This window comes from Chrysochloris asiatica, unplaced genomic scaffold, assembly GCF_000296735.1.
Source record: "Chrysochloris asiatica unplaced genomic scaffold, ChrAsi1.0 scaffold00105, whole genome shotgun sequence".
In the NCBI taxonomy this organism is placed as follows: Eukaryota; Metazoa; Chordata; class Mammalia; order Afrosoricida; family Chrysochloridae; genus Chrysochloris; species Chrysochloris asiatica.
In genome coordinates, this window is record NW_006408623.1 from 7,643,743 (window position 1) to 7,660,997 (window position 17,255).

At 49.9% G+C, this 17,255-nt stretch overlaps 1 protein-coding gene across 3 annotated transcripts in view; it reads right to left on the bottom strand.

Moving 5' to 3' along the window:
• Window positions 1-17,255, bottom strand: part of EBF3 (early B-cell factor 3) — a 142,411-nt gene that overhangs the window by 16,597 nt on the left and 108,559 nt on the right. For all 3 annotated transcript variants that reach the window (XM_006867442.1, XM_006867441.1, XM_006867440.1), the window contains exons 9-10: window positions 15,323-15,453; window positions 14,683-14,809 (exon numbers count right to left, since the gene is read on the bottom strand). In XM_006867442.1, coding sequence (XP_006867504.1) covers window positions 14,683-14,809; window positions 15,323-15,453 — 258 coding nt within the window. The remainder of the gene's footprint in view (window positions 1-14,682; window positions 14,810-15,322; window positions 15,454-17,255) is intronic.

The window sequence follows — 17,255 nt, forward strand, 5'->3', positions numbered from 1 at the left end:
GGGGAGGAGGAAGGGGGGCCAGGGCCAGCAGGGGCAGGTCAGACCCCCGAGGTCATTGGATAGCGATTCCAGAATTCTCTCCAGCCTGCTCCCCGCAGGGCATTCTCTAGAATCTGAGTCTTCCCATGGATGGAAAAGTGCCATGCTTGACTTCTAATTGGAAGTCAGTAGCTTGCGTGCTGGGCCTGGGATTCACACAGCCAGCCCAGCCGGGCCTTCTGCGTTGGGACCGGCCTCATTCAGCACCACCTGGCAGTGGATGGCGGCATTGTGATGTGACACCAAACATAGAAAAGGGGCAGCTCAGCTTCCTTGTTACCAAAATAATACCCTTGCTGACAAGTATTGGACTGCATTCAAACATTTCTGTTTACATACCTCCAAGAATACATGTGATGCTCGACAGCACGTGGAAGCAGCACCTCCCAAACCCGCCTGCAGCTGGGAATTTGAGGGGGGACAGGCACCAGACACACTGACTCCTGGGGTACCCACGGGGGCCTGGACACAGACTCTTCTCAAAGAGGTGTCTCTGAGAGTAGGAAATGGCCCCAGGCATCCCATAATCCTCCAACCTACTCACAATGTGATTTTAGCCAATCTGGATCCCTGGTGGCACAGTGAATAAGCACTGGGCTAATTGGAAGGTTGGCAGTTCAAACCCAGAAGCTGCTCCAGGGGAGAAAGAGGAAGCGGTCTGCTCCAAAGTGCCCTCCCTACCCTACTGTGGGTGCTCAGAAGGGACTTGAGAACCACGATGTTCCAAGCACCATCAATTTGGAGAAGCAAACATGAATGCAGCCACTTCTCCTGTGTCCACACACAGGTTCCCAGCAGTGTGAGTCACAATCGCCAGAAAGTGGGAGCCACTCAAGTGTCTGCTGATGAATATATGGACACACAAAATGTGTTACCTCCACATGGAGGAACAGTTCTCGGCCACGTCCTGACCCATCCGAGGACAAGGAAGAACCTCGAACACACAGTGCCCAGTGAACGGAGCCTGTGCCAGGTGACTCTGTTTAGAGGAAACGTCCAGAAGATGAGAAGGAATGGAGGCAGAGAGTAGATGACATGCTCCCAGAGAACAGAACCAGCAGAATGGATACTGAGGCTGTGAGGTATCTGTAACCAACACGGCGGAAGAACTTGTGTGGAAATGGTTGCAGGAGACCCTAAGCTGTTGTGTAAACCTTCACCCATACACACAACAAAGCATTGTTAAAGACAGAAAAAAACATGTCAGGGAAGGGGTATGACAGAGGGGAGATGGGAATGGACCCGAATAGGTATGGAGTTTCTGGAATTAGAAAAGGCAGTCGTTGCCTAACTTGTTGAATGAATTAAAACACCACTTAACTGTACACTCCGAAAGGGTGTGTATTATGGGACGTGAGTATATCTTAAAAAAAATCTTCAGGTGACTGTAACGTCCCTGGAGTCCTGGTGTGGCGCGTGGTGGGTTAATGCACAAAGTCAATTTGAACCATAACGTCGGTGGTTCAAGCTCACCAGCCACTCCTCCGAAATCTTATACAGGGTCGCTATGGGTCAGAACCAACTCGACGGCACTTAACAAGTACCATTCCTAATCTGAATTCAGATATATGTGCCAGCTCTAATTATACTGAATTGAACCCTGGTGGTGCAGTGGGTTGAACACTGGCCTGCGAACTGAAAGATTAGTAGTTTGAACCTACCAGCACCTCTGCTGGAGAAAACTGGGGCAGTCTGCTCCCATAAGAGTTACCACCACCTCAGAAACCCTATGGGGCAATTCCACTCCATGCTATAGGGTCGCTCTACATTGGAAATGACCAGGTGGCAGTTGTTGTGAAGTGCTGTTGAGTCGGTTCTGACCCAAAGCGACCCTGTGTAAGGTTTCTGAGGAGTAGCTGCCAGTAGGTGGACTTATACCCATGCTGAATACTTCTCACACCCTGAATGTTACTTGAAAATAAAGATTCTTCTAGAACTGTTGTAAAACATCGAAGGGCAACTCTGGAGCAATGAGTCACATGGACGAAAAAGAACCCAACACTGGATCCCGGGGCTACGTGGCGCTGCAGGGTAATGCACTGGACCACAGAGTCTGTGTGAAACGCAAGGCCAAACCCACCAGTCGCTCTTTAGAAATCCTATACAGGGTCGCTATGAGTCAAAATGAACTCAGAGACCCTTAATAACAATTGGAACAATGGACTTGTGGATGAAGAACCTGCCTGGGGGGGATGGGCAGCCCACTTAGGGGAGATAACTCAGCTTCCCGGTATAATTGCCCTTGTCAGATACACATTTTTTAAGCTCCTGGTTTATCAAACTGAATAAAGAACTGAGTGAATAACCTAAGGGCATTGCCAAGGAACATTTACATCCCGACACCCTTCCCTTCCCCCCCCCCCTGCCCAAATCACAGTCCCTGGGACGAGATTTTGGATGATATATGTCCCTGGGTAGTGCAAATAGTTAACAAGCTGCTAATCGAAAGGTGAGAGGTTTGAGATCAACCAGAGGTGTCTCAGAGGAAAGACCTGATGATCTAGTTCAGAAGAGAAGGTCTCTCTGAGACAGAAGTTCCACCTGGACACCCATGGGGTTGCCAGGAGTTGGGGCTGACTCAACAGAAACCGGCAGCTGGAGAAAGTCCTTGTTTCCACCAAACCCCAAATCCACTACATCGAGTCAATTCCGACTCATAGAGACCCTATAGAACTGTCCCATAGGGTCTCTTAGAACAGCTGGTGGGTTCAAACCACCAACCTTGTGGTTCACAGCCCAACACCTAACACACTGTGCCACCAGGGTTCCTTGTTTCCACACAAGCGTCCCATCCCGAGATCCCAGCTGTATTCATAGGAGAAGGGCACCTTCTTCATCTGACCTCTCTTTCCAGCTTCTGTTCTGCTCCGCCTCATTGTGGACAGAGACCTCAACCTGCTCCACGTGACTTCTGTCTCCCAGTCCCCTGAGCCTGGAACCTCCCAAACCACTGCCTAGTGCCTGGCAGTTCAGCATGCTCCCCTCAGCATCATCTCCTCAGGGCTCTCCCTCTCGTCAGGTACCAGGGGCCTCGAGAGGCCCTCCTCCCATAGAACTTAGCACTGTTTCCGGGGTACCATGATTAGTTTATATTAGTTTATGGAGTCCAGTTCAAACCCACTTTACGGTCCAGCGCTATGGGTTAATGCGCTGGACTGCAAAGTCAGTTTGAACTGCAAGGATGATGGTTCAAGCTCACCAGCCGCTCCCTGGAAACCCTATACAGGGGTGCTATGGGTTGGAACTAACTCGATAACACTTAACAACAATGATTAGTTTATGATATCTGTGTTTATATCTGACTTTACTTCAGCTGAATGTACCTTGTCTGAGCAGCAGTCCTTTGCTGAGAGTTGCCCAATTCCCTTCCCTGACAAGGAACCCACAACCATGCCGCCTGCAGTTTCCCTCCTTTTTTGAATGGCCCCCAGTACCCAGCTGCCTGCCTGCCCCAGGAGCACATCAGGAAATCCCGCAACACTGGAAAGCATGGCCAAGTTCAAGTCACACCGACAAAGTCTCACATCTCAGAGTCAGACACCACCACTCCTCTGAAGAGCTTTCCCATCAGCTGGAAAGCATGGCCAAGTTCAAGTCTCCTTAACTAAGTCTCACATCTCAGAGTCAGACACCACCACTCCTCTGAAGAGCTTTCCCGTCAGCTGGTGTTTTCTGAGCACAGACAAGGGACATGGTCAAAGAACTGGGGGCAATGAGGAAGAGGGACTTGCAGCAGAACAGGTGGGTGTCTGCAAACATGGCACCTCACCAGGCCAAAGAGTGGCCAAGGTTGTCCTTGAACCTCAACTATCACATGATGGCAAGTACACTTCTTGGGGGCAGGGAGGCCAAAGACTTCACAGAGGATCTGGAGATAGCGTACCCATCTCGCTCATGGTTTTTACAGCTCAGATACCTTAAACAATCCCCACTTTCAGTAATGACTACGTAAGACCCATTTGCTGTCTTTAGTTGGGGATACACTGTGTCCTGATGCCAAGGGGCCATAAAGCAGTTATCGATGACCCCCACCCCAGCACAGAGGTCCTTCAGTTGTAAACGAACAGAAGAGCCATGCCCCTCACCTGGTGTTGCTCAGAGGCCCAGGCTGACAGGCCTCTAGGGCATACAGGATATTTCTGTATGGGAATTAGAAAAAGCACTAATGGGTCTTTAAAACTTAGGGTAATGTGATGATCTTGCCCTGGTCTTTTGCATATCTACTTTCAGGGCACAGGTTCAGGAGGATGGAGAGGAGAGACACCCCGAACCCCGAGTACACTATTTAGGGGGACACAGAATTGTTTAATTGTCCATCATTCAGGGGGACAGAGAGATTTCAAGCTCCCAGTCCACCATTCAGGGGGACAGAGAAGTCCCGAGCTCCCAGTCCACCATTCAGGGCCTATCACAAAAGTCCAGAGGAGGAGAGGTTCCAGGCCAGAGCCTTGTCATGGGATCTGGCAGGGCCCCCACAAATCCAATTAGCTGGACTTCTTGACTTTGGGTCACTTCTTGACTTCTTTGAGAAGGTTCATCAAACGCTTGGAATGGAAAAGGTCTGGCTGGGGCCCAAGAAGGGAGGGGAGACAGGCCAGGCCTTGCCTGTCAGGAAACAGCATTTCCAAGTGTAGAAGACACAGAAAGGGGGGGTCTGTCATAGGGAAGTTAGTGCCTGGAGAAAGAGGAGGCACACTTGCTCCTAAGATGTGTACCTTTAAGAAATTCCCCTTGGAAGGTGATGTATACTAGCGCTCACCAGGTCTACGGTGGTCTGCTGTCTCAATGGGGAGTTTCTGTGTTTACAATTGAACCCATTCAGTAATGAGTCTACATACAGCATGCATGCCACATGTCCTTAAGTTCCCTGTGGAACTAAGTCACCGCACACGCTCGGTAAGAGACTTGGAGTATCTGTCTGTTCAGCGCAGCGCACCTCTGACTAACAGTCTTCCTTCTTGTTGTTGCTTCAAGAGAAGGAAGTTTGATGTGGCTCGCTTTGTATTTTCTACAAAATGTCCTGCTGCACTCAGTGAAAGATACCAAGGACCCAGTCCGCAAAGCTCTGAACTACAAGATGCCAAGGGAAGAACCTAGGAGACAGTGTGAACATCCAGCATGATCAGGATGAGGGGCGAGGGCAGGGAAATTATTCCACACAATCCTGTAATCGGGGTGCACACGAGACATTTATTAAAACCCACAGGACTGAACAACACAAATAGTAAATTCTAATGTAAACTATGGATTCCAGTTAATAATATTGATACTGGTTCATGGACTGTAACCAATGTACCACAGAAGGGCAAGATGTTCATAACAGCAGGAAAGTGTACAGGAGATGAAGGAAGATGGGGTTCCATTAAGAGACCTCTCTGTACTTTCTGGATAATTTTTCTGTAAACCTAAACTATCCAGTAGTTGCAGGCTCTAGGTCCATGGACTGAGGAAGGCTGTGTGCCTGCAGGCAGGAGGCTGGCTGGTAGAGTGTGTCCTTGGGACATTTAAACGAATATACTATATTTTGTTTTTTAAGTTCACATCAATAATTTTTGGTTTGTTCATTTGTGAAATATAAGATGTAAATGGGAGCCACAGGGAGGAGGAGGGTAGCTGTTATTGCAGGGAGAGGATAGTAATCATGGAGATGAAACAAAATGTATAATTTGCTTAACATAAAGCTGATGATCTTGTCTGTAAACCTTCACACAATTCACAATAAAAAGTTTAAAAAAAATTATATTGATTTTTTTAAAGGCCAAACTGACACAGATTATAATTACGTTTATAATTACAGATGCTAATGTCTGATCATTGTAAATTATTTTTTTAAAGTTCTTTCTCTAGGACTGTGTCACTGTGCTCTAAGCCCCCGCCTGGAGCTCGTGTGTGAACAGATTCAGAACCCCATAAATAAAGGGACCGAAAGAAATGGCCACACTGTGTGGCTTGCCGGCTCCTCACGGGTGGAATGTTTTTCTTACCAATTTCCAAGCTGGGGCTGTTAGCTCGGTTATACGTCCAGCCAAATGGATATGGTGGGAGGAAGCCTGGCAGATGCTAGGGTGATCCTGAGAGGAAACACAGTGGGATCTGTGTGGCTCTTCTGTTAGAGAGCCCTGCTCTCGGGCTGTGGGTTCTCCCGATGGGCGAGTCCTGATGCCCCACATTTCCCATCTCTCTGTTGGAGTTCTTGCCAACATACTTTGTATCTTTTCATTCTTATATGTTACCATCCCTGCTTATTTGATTACACTCACTTTGAGGTGTCTTTAAATTGTCTTTGGTTTGCTTTTAAATGTTTAATTGTGATAAATATAGCTAGAGATTGAGCCTTGGTGTGGCTCTGTAGGGTAAGCAGTGGACTGCTAACCTCCAGGTTGGTGTTTCAAAACCACCAGCTGCTCCTTGGAAATGTTATACAGGGTCACAACAAACACAGATAGATAGAGATGCACATTTGTATTTGCTAAGTACCCTTAGGTGGATTCAGACTCATAGTGAACCTGTATAGGGTTTCTGAGCCTGTAAATCTTTACAGGAGCAGAAAGCCTCATCATTTTCCCAAAGAGTGGTTACGGGGTTTGAACTGCCAACCTTGAAGTCAGTAGTCCAGTGCTTAGCCTACAGCACCACCAGGGCTGCCTATCTGTGTATAGATCTACATCTACATGTTGCTACTGTTGTCCAGTTGGTTCCGGGTCACACTGACCTGTACCAGCCTCACAATTGACGTGTTTGAGCCTCTACTGCCGCAGCCACTATGTCAACCAATTTCCTTGAAGGTCTTCCTCTTTTCCATCCAGCTCTACTTTATTAAGCATGATATCTACATATCACAAAATAGTTACCATTTTAAGTGCTCAGACCAAGTTGTACAGCCATCACTACGATTTGTTTCTGAAACATTTTCATCCCCCGCAAACACACAGAAACTCAGTACCCATAAAGCAAAATCTCCCCCACTCCTCCCTCTGGCAGCCCCTGAGACCCTCAAATCTACTTTCTGTCTCTGTGCATTTGCCTGTTTGGGAAATGTCGTATCCATGGGACCATACCCTGTCCGTCCCTTTGTGTATGGCATCCCTCACTCTACATCACATTCTTAAGGTTCATTGTGCTGTGGTGTCCACAGGACTTCATTCTCTTTATATAAAGGCTAAGTAATATGCCATGGGAGTCCTGGGGTGGACCACAAGGTCAGTGGTTCAAAGTCACAAGCTGTTCCTCGGGAACCCTATATAGGGTCACTATGAGTCAGAGTCGACTCGACAGCACTTAACAACAACACCATTTCATGAAGGAGCTCTGGTAGCATATCAGGTTATGAGTTGGGTTGCTAACCACAAGGTTGGAAGTTTGAATCTACCAGCTGCTCTGCAGAAGAGGAAGTTTCTGCTCCTATAAAGATCTACGGCCTCGGAAACCCTACCAGGGTTGTTACGAGTTGGAACGGACTTAACACCACACAGTCACTGTACAGAAGGACCACACTGTATTTATCCATTCATCTGCTGATGGGTACCTGAGTTGTCTCCCCAAATCTTGGTGTGGCTTTAAGATAAGCACTGGACAGCTAACTAAAAGGCCAGCAGTTTAAACCCACCAGCCAATGCTTGAAAATTCTATCCAGCGTCACCATGAATCAGAACTGACACTAACAACATCATCATCATTGCCTACCAGAAGCTCAAGATAAAAACCCTGAATTTGGTACTCTCCTCTTGCTGGCTGCCTCAGAGGTGGGAGGACGGGTATGGGACCCTGTCTAAGTGGGGGCCTCGAGGATCGAAGCTAGGATGGCCCCCCGTCCCCACCCCGCAGCGGTTATGAACTGAAACCCTGATGACCCTTTTGTCCTTTTGGGAAGACGGATGGCCGTCTCCTTGCCACTCCGTTTTGTCAGGTTTGGCAGTGCGGAGTCGATACTTTCACCTTAACGTGAAAACTTTGTGATTTATCAGCCTGGCCCTTCTCCTGGGTTCGCGAGGCCCCGAGAACACAGCCAATCGGGATGTGGGGGGCAGACTTTGGTCACCACCACTTGGAGAAAAACTAAAGCTCTCTGTGATGACAGACAAATATGTCTTGTTAGCAACAGCCCAAAAGCGCTTGACTTGTACTAATAACAAAAAGGCCATGCTGGTCACCGCGGGTCCAAAGACGAAGTACCCTGTCACCAGCCCGGTCGGGAAATTAGCAAATAATGTTCTTTTCCTTGATAAATGGGTGACAGTTCCTTCTCACCAATCATTTCTAACATTTTGATGCATGTCTATGATCCCACTGGAGGAACAGAAAAGTTTACCGGCCCTCAATTTTCCGATGATGAATGGAACGCTGTAAATGTGCGATTTCTGTATGAGGTATAGTTCATTTTAAGCAATTCCAGTAAATGGGTGTCACTGATTAGGACAAATAGTCTACTTGTGCAATAGCACAACGGTGTGTATCATCGCCTGGCCTCCTCTGAGACAGGAGGCGAGGGCGCTGCCGTGACTCCCTGGCCCCGTAGGTGCCACTCTGTAGGAAGGGCACCTTCTTGCAATGGTTCCTCCACCCACATTTAGCATTCCAGCAGGTTAACTGATGGTTTTTTGGCTTAACGCTGCCCCGCCACCGAGAGCTGGTACAGTGTGAACACCCTCCCTTTCTCTGTGGGTCCCCAAAGAGCACCAAGGGGTCTTTCCAATGACCCCGAGATGGCCAGTCGGTTTCCACTCCCAGCTAACTGGGGAGAGGCACCATCCTAGTCCTAGTGGGGGGAGAGCAGAGGGTGAGACTTCAGTCCACTCACTTTGGCAGCATTATCGACACAGACCAATGGCTAGTTGGTAAAGTCGAGGGTCAGAGAAAAGGAGGGACTTAGTGAGATGGACCAACACATGGCCACAAGGGACTCAGGCCCAGCAACCATCCTGAGGACAGCAAGGGACCGAGAGGTGTGTTACTGTCGTACACAATGCCACTGTGTGTCAGCTGACAACAATTCTTACACAAATGTGAAGAATTAAAGAAACGGTGGGGCTGGGGGAGAAATGTTCAAGAGCTGAGTGATCGTCCCACGATTCCAGGCACCTCTAGAGGTGGCTGGGGTCGTAAGCAGGGGCCCCAGGCTGGTCTCCAGGTGAACTAACTTGATCTACAAGCGAAGGTATCAGGGACTGATGGGGAAGCACAGACTTCAGGAACACCGTCAGTGTCTGACCAGCCAGGGGTGCCCATGAGCAACAGACTGGGCTGGCCAAAAGCCACCCCCAGACTGCATGCCCATGATTCAAGTGTTTGTCCATACTGGTGGTTCAAAATTTATAATGGGAATAATCCAGTGGTTTACATTTAAGGGAGGTGTGAGCGTTGAGTTTAGCATAGTAAAAATAGTATGATTTGTGGAAGGCAATTAAGAACCGTTTGCTCTGTGGATACAAGTAATTTGTTTGAAGAGCGCCAGCCCTGGAGACGGCTCGTTGGTACTGACTCTGGTCGAAGGATGTTATCGACCCCACGGTGTGCCACTGTGTTGTAGAAGCATAACATTGGAGGCATACAAAAGATCTTTAAAACACTCCAGAAACAGGAGCGCCTTGCAGAGCAGACTGGGAGGGGGCTAACAGCGGACGCCCACCAAGAGACGTGTCGGATCCAGCAAAGACAGCACCCAAAGACATGGTGACATATCATCCGTTTGTCCGCACTATCTGACTTTTAAAAAAGCACCATATATACTCTATCAGAAAGAATGCAAACTATTAGCAATTCCTGGTTGAGTAATGATTTCATAAGCCTGAAATTGAAGGCATGTCTTTGTGCAGAAAATAATCATTTTTCTGTCCCTGTCTGGTAAACACACAGCAGGCCTGGGAATGGTCCCAGGCGTTCAGCGATCGAGTGTTCTAGGATCCACACCGGACGTGTTTACTATTGACTGCCAATAACTTGTTTAATGACTGGGTTTGGACTGTCAGAGATGACATGTTGACTCCTAGTAATTTGTGATGATTTCTTTAATTGAGCAAAAGAAATCTCTAAAATGAGGTGGGCCAACCAAACATCCAAGGGAGGAAAGAGGTCACTCTTTCCTTGAATTCTCTCCCCTTGGGTTCAGCTGTGGTGTTTCTTGGAGCCAGGCTATCAGGTTTACTAGAAAGACTTCCTGCTAAATGGACATTTGGAGGAAAGTATACCCCATGAGTGGTGGAGTGAGGCTTCACACTTGCATGTTGTTGTTGTTGTCGTCTGCAAGTGACGTGGAGCGCTGGTTCCGACTCCCAGTCTTTGCTCTAACATCATTTCAATTAGAAGCATACAAATTCCAATTTGTCTTAATCAAATCGCACCGTAATGCTCATATTCTAATTAAAAAATAATTTCTTTTATTACTCTTAACAATTTGATGTGTTTCCACCAGTGAAAATTATAAACGTGGAAACTGCTCAATTTGCCTCTTACCCGGAGCTTTGCAGGTAGGGCATTCTCGGGGACGGTCTTAATTATTATAAACAAGCACACGGCACACAGTTAGGCAAATATTAAAACAAGCATTGCGCTCCGTTATTAATTTGCGCGATTCGCTTTTAAACGCAGCAAATATCTCATTAATTTAATTTTAGGTGCCCACCAGTTTCTATTGCATTTTACAGTCTAGAAGGCAATTTACTATTAACTAGCAATTACATACAGAGTGATTGTTAATTCTGCTCCTAAGTGGTAGCTGCTTGGAAATGTTCTCTTTCTAATTTTTGACCTTCTTACTACAAGGGTGAGGCACCATTGGGAATACAAAGAACTAGTATGGAAGCACCGGACATGTCATTTATTCCTCATTCTTTTAATTCACTGTGCTAATCAACGAGCTACCGCTACCTCCCAAGGCAATTGTGTCTCTAGAACAGTTGGAAGCAGCAGCAAAAAAGCCTGGCTGGATGGGGCTGGGGCTGGCTGCCCTGACCACAGCGGCTGGTAAATAGGATGTGAGCCTGAAACCCTGATATGTTTCAGATTGCTGTAAACAGGCTGGTGTAGCCTTCTGCAAAGTCGCCCGGGCCCCTGCCTCCACTGGGTGGCTTCATTATCCTGAAGCCTGGCTGCCCCTTAGCCAGCCTCACGCCGGGAAGGTTAACTGTGAGTGTGTCCCAGCAGCCTCTGGGCTTGGGGGCCACTGATGGGAAGCAGACGCCCAGGGGACGTGGCCTCCCTCCCCATGGGGCCGGGCCGTGCAGGGGGGCTCAGCTTTCAGCAGGGAGAGCCTTGCACGGTGATTGCCTCATTGTCCCCGTCAACTCCAGGGCCATGCAAATCAGACAAGCGTTTCCAGGTCAGACAGGTTCTGACCCCTTGCCTTTGCTCCCTGCAGTGGAGAGCCAGATCCCGTGCGTTTGAAATGTATATTCCTGGTACTGAGCAGGGTGCAGGGGGGTGCAAGCAGACTGTGCTGAATAGCAGCATTGAGAAGGCCAGTCTCAAAGCCAGGACAACGAGGACCCAAGCTGCTCTGTCCTCCACAGGGACGCTCTAGTCATGGTTGTGGACAACAAGATAAGAGGACCCAGAATAAGCCACTTCCCCAAGCGGGCAGGGGTTGGGGGTCCCAGGGCTCATGACTGTGCTGCCCCCAACAGAGAGCAGGGTCACGTGGCACCTGGCTCCTCCCACAAACACGCCTGAGCCCACCTGTCTGTGAACACATTCCCTGAGCACCCTGGGTTACAGTCTTTCTGCTACCCTGTTTCTTCTCTACAAAGAAACAACGTGCCATTCCTAACAATAGCCACGCTGATACCCCCCAAACAACCCAGACGGCCAAAGAAGCAACCGTCCCGCTGATGAAGGCAAGCCCTGAGAATAGGCCTAGGGAGCCAAGTGGAGTCTGAGGTGATCACGTTGTGTTGAGCAAGTCTCCTGGCCCAGGGCACACGCTCACACAAGGGACACTCGAGAGACAGAACACAGACCTGCTGTCAACACGTGCTCATGGAGCTCTGCGCCACCCTCACAGACCCCAGGAGAGCTAACTCTCTGAAACTTTCTGCAGGGTCCATCGCATGGATCCTGACACCTTGATATCCCACGTGTGCCAGAGGAGAACTGAGCCCCATGGGACTTTCAGCGGCTGAGTTTTTGTGAGTAGGACCCCTGGACTTGCTTCTGGGTAGACTCGAACCTCCAACCTTCTGACGACCCGCTGAATGCCTGTCCGAGGAGGTTGGGATGGTGCTGTGATGCGGAATAAGTTTCAGTGGCGCTTTCACGCTAAGACAGAAGGAAAGGCCTGGACACCCTTGGAAACGGGGCCAGTGACGTCCCCATGGACCACAACAGTTGGATCCCGCTGCACTTGAAGTTGCCAGCTTTGAGTTTGGCCAACTTCGGGAGGTACCACACATGTCAGACAAGTCATATACATTCCTCCTGGAGATGGGGCAGGTAGGGACACCGAGGCTTACAGCGTTGGCAAGCAGCCGAATGAAGCGGGTTCTGGCTCCAGACCCTGGGTCCCTCCAGCTCCCATGACGCCTGAATCAACAGGCCTAAAACCCAACACCACCGAGGGCCATGGCCACCTGAACACAGACCCCGCATCCCAGGGCGGTTGGGTTTTCCCACATCTCCACACGGCCTGGTACCCACAGGGACTGTACCTTTGCACAGAACACAAACACGTGTTTCAGAAACAGATAAACCAAAACACCGAACCCATCAAGTTGATTCTGACGACGACATGTCTGACAAAGTAAAACTGCCTCATTGGGTTTTCTTGGCTTGATCTCTACAGAAGCAATTCCCCAGGCCTTTCCTTCTCAGAGCTGCGAGGCGATTTTGAACCGCTCACCTTTCCATTAACTTACCCCATAAATCAAACAACCGTTGTTGGCATCAATTCCAATGCATGGCGACCCTACAAGGACCAAGTTGAACTACCCCATAGAGTTTCTAGATGAAAACAGACGACCACACCTTTCTCCTGTGGGTTCAGATTGCTAACATTTTGAGCGCTTAACCACTGTGCCACCAGAGTGAACCTCATGGTTTCATCACAAAACTAACCAACAAGAAAAAACTTACCTACCTGCTGCTGTGGGATCAATGGCTCTGGTAGCGTAGTGGTTACGAATCGGGCTGCGAACCTTAAGGTCAGCGGTTCGAAACTACCAGCTGCTCCGCGGGAGAAAGATCAGGCTTTCTACTCCCGTAAAGATTTACACCCTCGGAAACCCTGTACAGGGTCGCTATGGGTGGGAACCGACTCGACGGCACTTAACACACACACACACACACACCAATCCCACAGGACAGAGTCCATCTGTCCCACGTGACATCCAAGGCTGTAAGTTTTCCCAGAAGCAGACAGCCTCATCTTTCTCCCAAGGCAGCTGGTGGGTTTGAACTGCCAAACGTTCAATTCATAGCTAGTACCAGCTTACAATGCACCCCAACTTTCATAGTGCTGTTTTGAAGCACCTCAGAAAATGGACCACTCTCAACCTCTGGTCTTACAGGGACCCCCAAACTGGGGTAGGGCCACCCCCATCAGCTCTCTGTTCCTACCAGGTCATCTGGCAGGTCTAGCTCCTGGGAGCGGGGATTGGTCCTATGGAGCATGAAGGTCCCTGGAGTGGACTCGATTGCAGCATGGCCACTCTGTCCACCCCTAGAGGAGCCAAGATGGCCCTAGTAGTCATGCTCAGTCAGGCTAGGTATTTTGGGCTTCCTTCGAAGGCCTGTTGAGTGAGGAACACCGTGGAGCAAAAGTGGGGAGTGGAAAACCACAGTTTACTTTTCACATTCATTCTGTCTTTGGGACCAGGACCTGGTGAGGAACCACCCACTTCCGAGGCCCTCACAGTGAAAGGGAGCTCTGAAGGCTACCATGTCTTCCCTCAATGAGCAGAGGTCAGAGCCGCTGCCCCCAGCCCAGGGTCCTATCTGTGCCCAGACCACCACCATCCCACACTCATTTAAGACGGCATCTAAGCATTAGTGCTGTCCCCTTTAGCCTTACAGCATTTTGCCCATCGTTAAACAGAACATCTCTCAAAGATCACAGCTTTCGGAGTTCACTAAGATTAGACATCAAAATGCAAATGCACCTGAAATGGAGGTTTATTTACAGCATTTCCCAGGACCGACCTTGGACAAAGAGTGTTCATGCCTTGTCCTGAGGGACCAAGTCTCAGACGGAACTGTTCAGCTTCACAGACATGGTTTCCTGGTGACCGGGGATATGTGTCAACAGTCATCAAGAGGCTGGCGACCCCTGTAGTGGACAGCTTCCCTCAGGAGCCTGGGTATTCTCTAAGACCTCACACAGGGCCTCTTGTGGACCCAGGCACCTGACAAGACTTCTCAGGTCTCAGTTTCTGCAACTGGACCACAGTGTCCTCCAGGGGCCCCCTCGGGGGGAGACAGGGCACCCACAGGCCCTCTCCTCTGCAGCTGTTATGCACCACCCACCTCATCTGGGAACAGGTGAGATGGCTCAGATCTGCAGACGGAAGGATGCGCCCACAATCACACAAAGCTTAAGGCTGCATCTCTGACAGATAACGCACCGCTTGGTCTCGGGCCAGAGACCACACGTGAGGCTAAGCCCAGTAATGGGCCAGCGACACTTTTCCCGCCCTCCCTGGAGAGCTGTGGACTCACCGGTGTAGACGAACCGCCCAGGAGCACCTTTGCAGAACTGCTTAGACTTGTATGACAGGGTCACTTCCACAACTCCGGGGATGTGCCGTGGGGGCGTCTGTACCCGGATGGCATGGGGCGTGATCAGCTACAAAAACCACACAGTGAATGGGTGCTCAGTGGTGCTGGCTGTGAGAGGCGGGCCCTTACCACTTGAACATAATTACCAAAATGAGCACAAATTGGACCATCGTCTCGGAATTCCACCCCCAAGCTGTCACCTGGAGACTCGGGATCCACAGTGCTCTTTAAGACAAATATCTGCAAACGATCCTGGGTTTTAGTTTGCAGGAAAAGCCACAGGGCATCATTCATATGAAATTGCCACCATATGTCTCCATCAACCTGCTCCTAGTCATCGGAGCCCTAATTGTTGCACTGGATGGAGGGACTCAGGGACTCCCCCTACATCAGGTTTTCAAGTCAAAGACAGGGTGGTGCCCGGCACCCGCCCACCACCCTCCTCCTGCCTGGCCAAAGGGGATTCATCAGATTCCTTGATGGGGAACACCACCGGAAGCTTGTCCAAACCATCCCGGACCCCAGTGCCCCATCAGACCCTCCAGTGTCCCCCACAGGATCACCAGTATTGCAGGCTTACCTCACTCCACACCAACATGGTTCCAAACACAACTTGCAGCCCGTCGAAGAAGTTGTCCCCAATTATGATCACGGTGGCCCCCCCTGTTGTCCAGCCTTCACTGGGGCTGATGGCTTTGATGCACGGAGTAGCTGCTCACACAAGACAGAGAGGACAGGCTTCAGTGCCCGCCCCGCAGACACTGGGCCACCGTGCCCACCATGGGCGCACTGGGTGCAGCGGGGGGCACCATCCATCAGCACGCCGATGTGTTAAAAAAAAACAAAACAACTATTACACGTTTTATAAAGCAAAGGCCGGAATACTAGGGAGCAAGGGGACAAAAATAAAGGACTAATCCTGAAAAATATGTGTCAGGGCAAAAACGCACGTGTGGTACAGCAATTTATCTGCTCCACGGCATGGATCTGCGTAGAGCCAATCAAAACGTTATGGGGTGGGTGTCAGAGCAAAGGCCTCCCGTTTTGATTCTTCATAAGCAGCTAATTGGGTCAGGCTTGTTTTCATCTGCGAACTTTGCCTTTTGGTTCAAAACTTCATTTTGCTCTGTCACTCCACAACGATGACGTTTCGCTTTATATCAGGGAGAAAAAAGCGAAGCGCGCGATGGTCACACTTTCGTCAAAGGTCTGCACTTGACATCCAACACTGCTTGTCCACAGGGAGCCCCAGCCACCAGCCTGACCTCTCTCTTTGTCTCCTGAATTTGCATGAGTTATGACAATGGCGTGGCTGAGGCTGGCCCACGAGGCAGTCCTACTGAGGGGGTGGGGGAGTCACCACTCAGGGAGGCAGGGGGTGGCCCAGCAGGCCATGCGGCGAGTGAGGGCTATGGGCTTAGTGGAGGCTGGCTTTGTTGTGGGCTTTGATCTGCCCCTTCTTTGACATGGTGTTGGCAGACCTTTCCTGCAGCCTTTGATGGGTTTTGTAGGTGGGCTTCCATGCAAAGAGCAGCTCCAAGATTCCTGCTTGCTGGGTCCTGCTCTCTCACCTGCAGGGTGTCTCTCTGCCCGCTGGGCACTGTCCTCCAGACCCTCGGGCTACCTGTGGGGTGACCCTCATCCCACCTTTTGGTATTCAGAGAAGGGAGACAGCTGGGTAGAGAGTGGCTACGTGAACTCCGAAATGAGCCAGGCCACCTTGGTAATGTTCCTTGAGTGTAATGAGACGTCCCAATTAGGGGGACTCCCAGGCCCAAACTGAGAAGCACCCAAACCAAGCCCTGGGACACCCAGAGTCTGCGCAGGATGCACCATGATGGTTTCCCCTTTCCCTTCTGATTTCACTCAGGGTGCGGGTGGGGGTGCCACAGAGCAAGGACCTTGACTCTGGGACCCAGTCTGCGGGGTGTTTGTTCTCTTGGTTTGGGTGCCCTTCCATGACTCCTAACAACCTCAGAGGACATCTGTCCAAGCAGCGGTCCCTGAACTTGACCAACAGGGCGTCTTCCTTCCTCTCCTGGCTCTGCGTCAGGACAGAGGCTGTGCCTCTTCCCTGTGTCCCCGTGTAACTGAGTATTCTGAGTTCTGGGTCGGACATGGCCCGCGCCTTCACCTGCGGAGTTTTCCGGAAGCTCTTGCCAGAGGCAGCTCTGCCGACACCAGCAAGTTAATCACCATTAGTTATTATTGTTTAGCACGCTGCAGACAGGCCGCCTGCCTTTGTTTGCTTTCTTGTTGGGCGCGTGGGGGTTATATTTGCTCATTCCACGTGCGTCTCCCTCCACAGCAGAGGCACACACTGGAAACCTGCCCTTAACTAGCACTGTTGACTTCATGCTAATAAGTTCATACAAATTTTCATTTCTGAGGCTTCCGAATGACATTTGCTTTTCTTAATTGCATGGAGAGAATTTGAAAAGGATCAGCTCTCTAAAGACTGACAAGTCCCCTCTAAGGGGATGACCTTCATCAGCACAGCCAATTACGGCAAA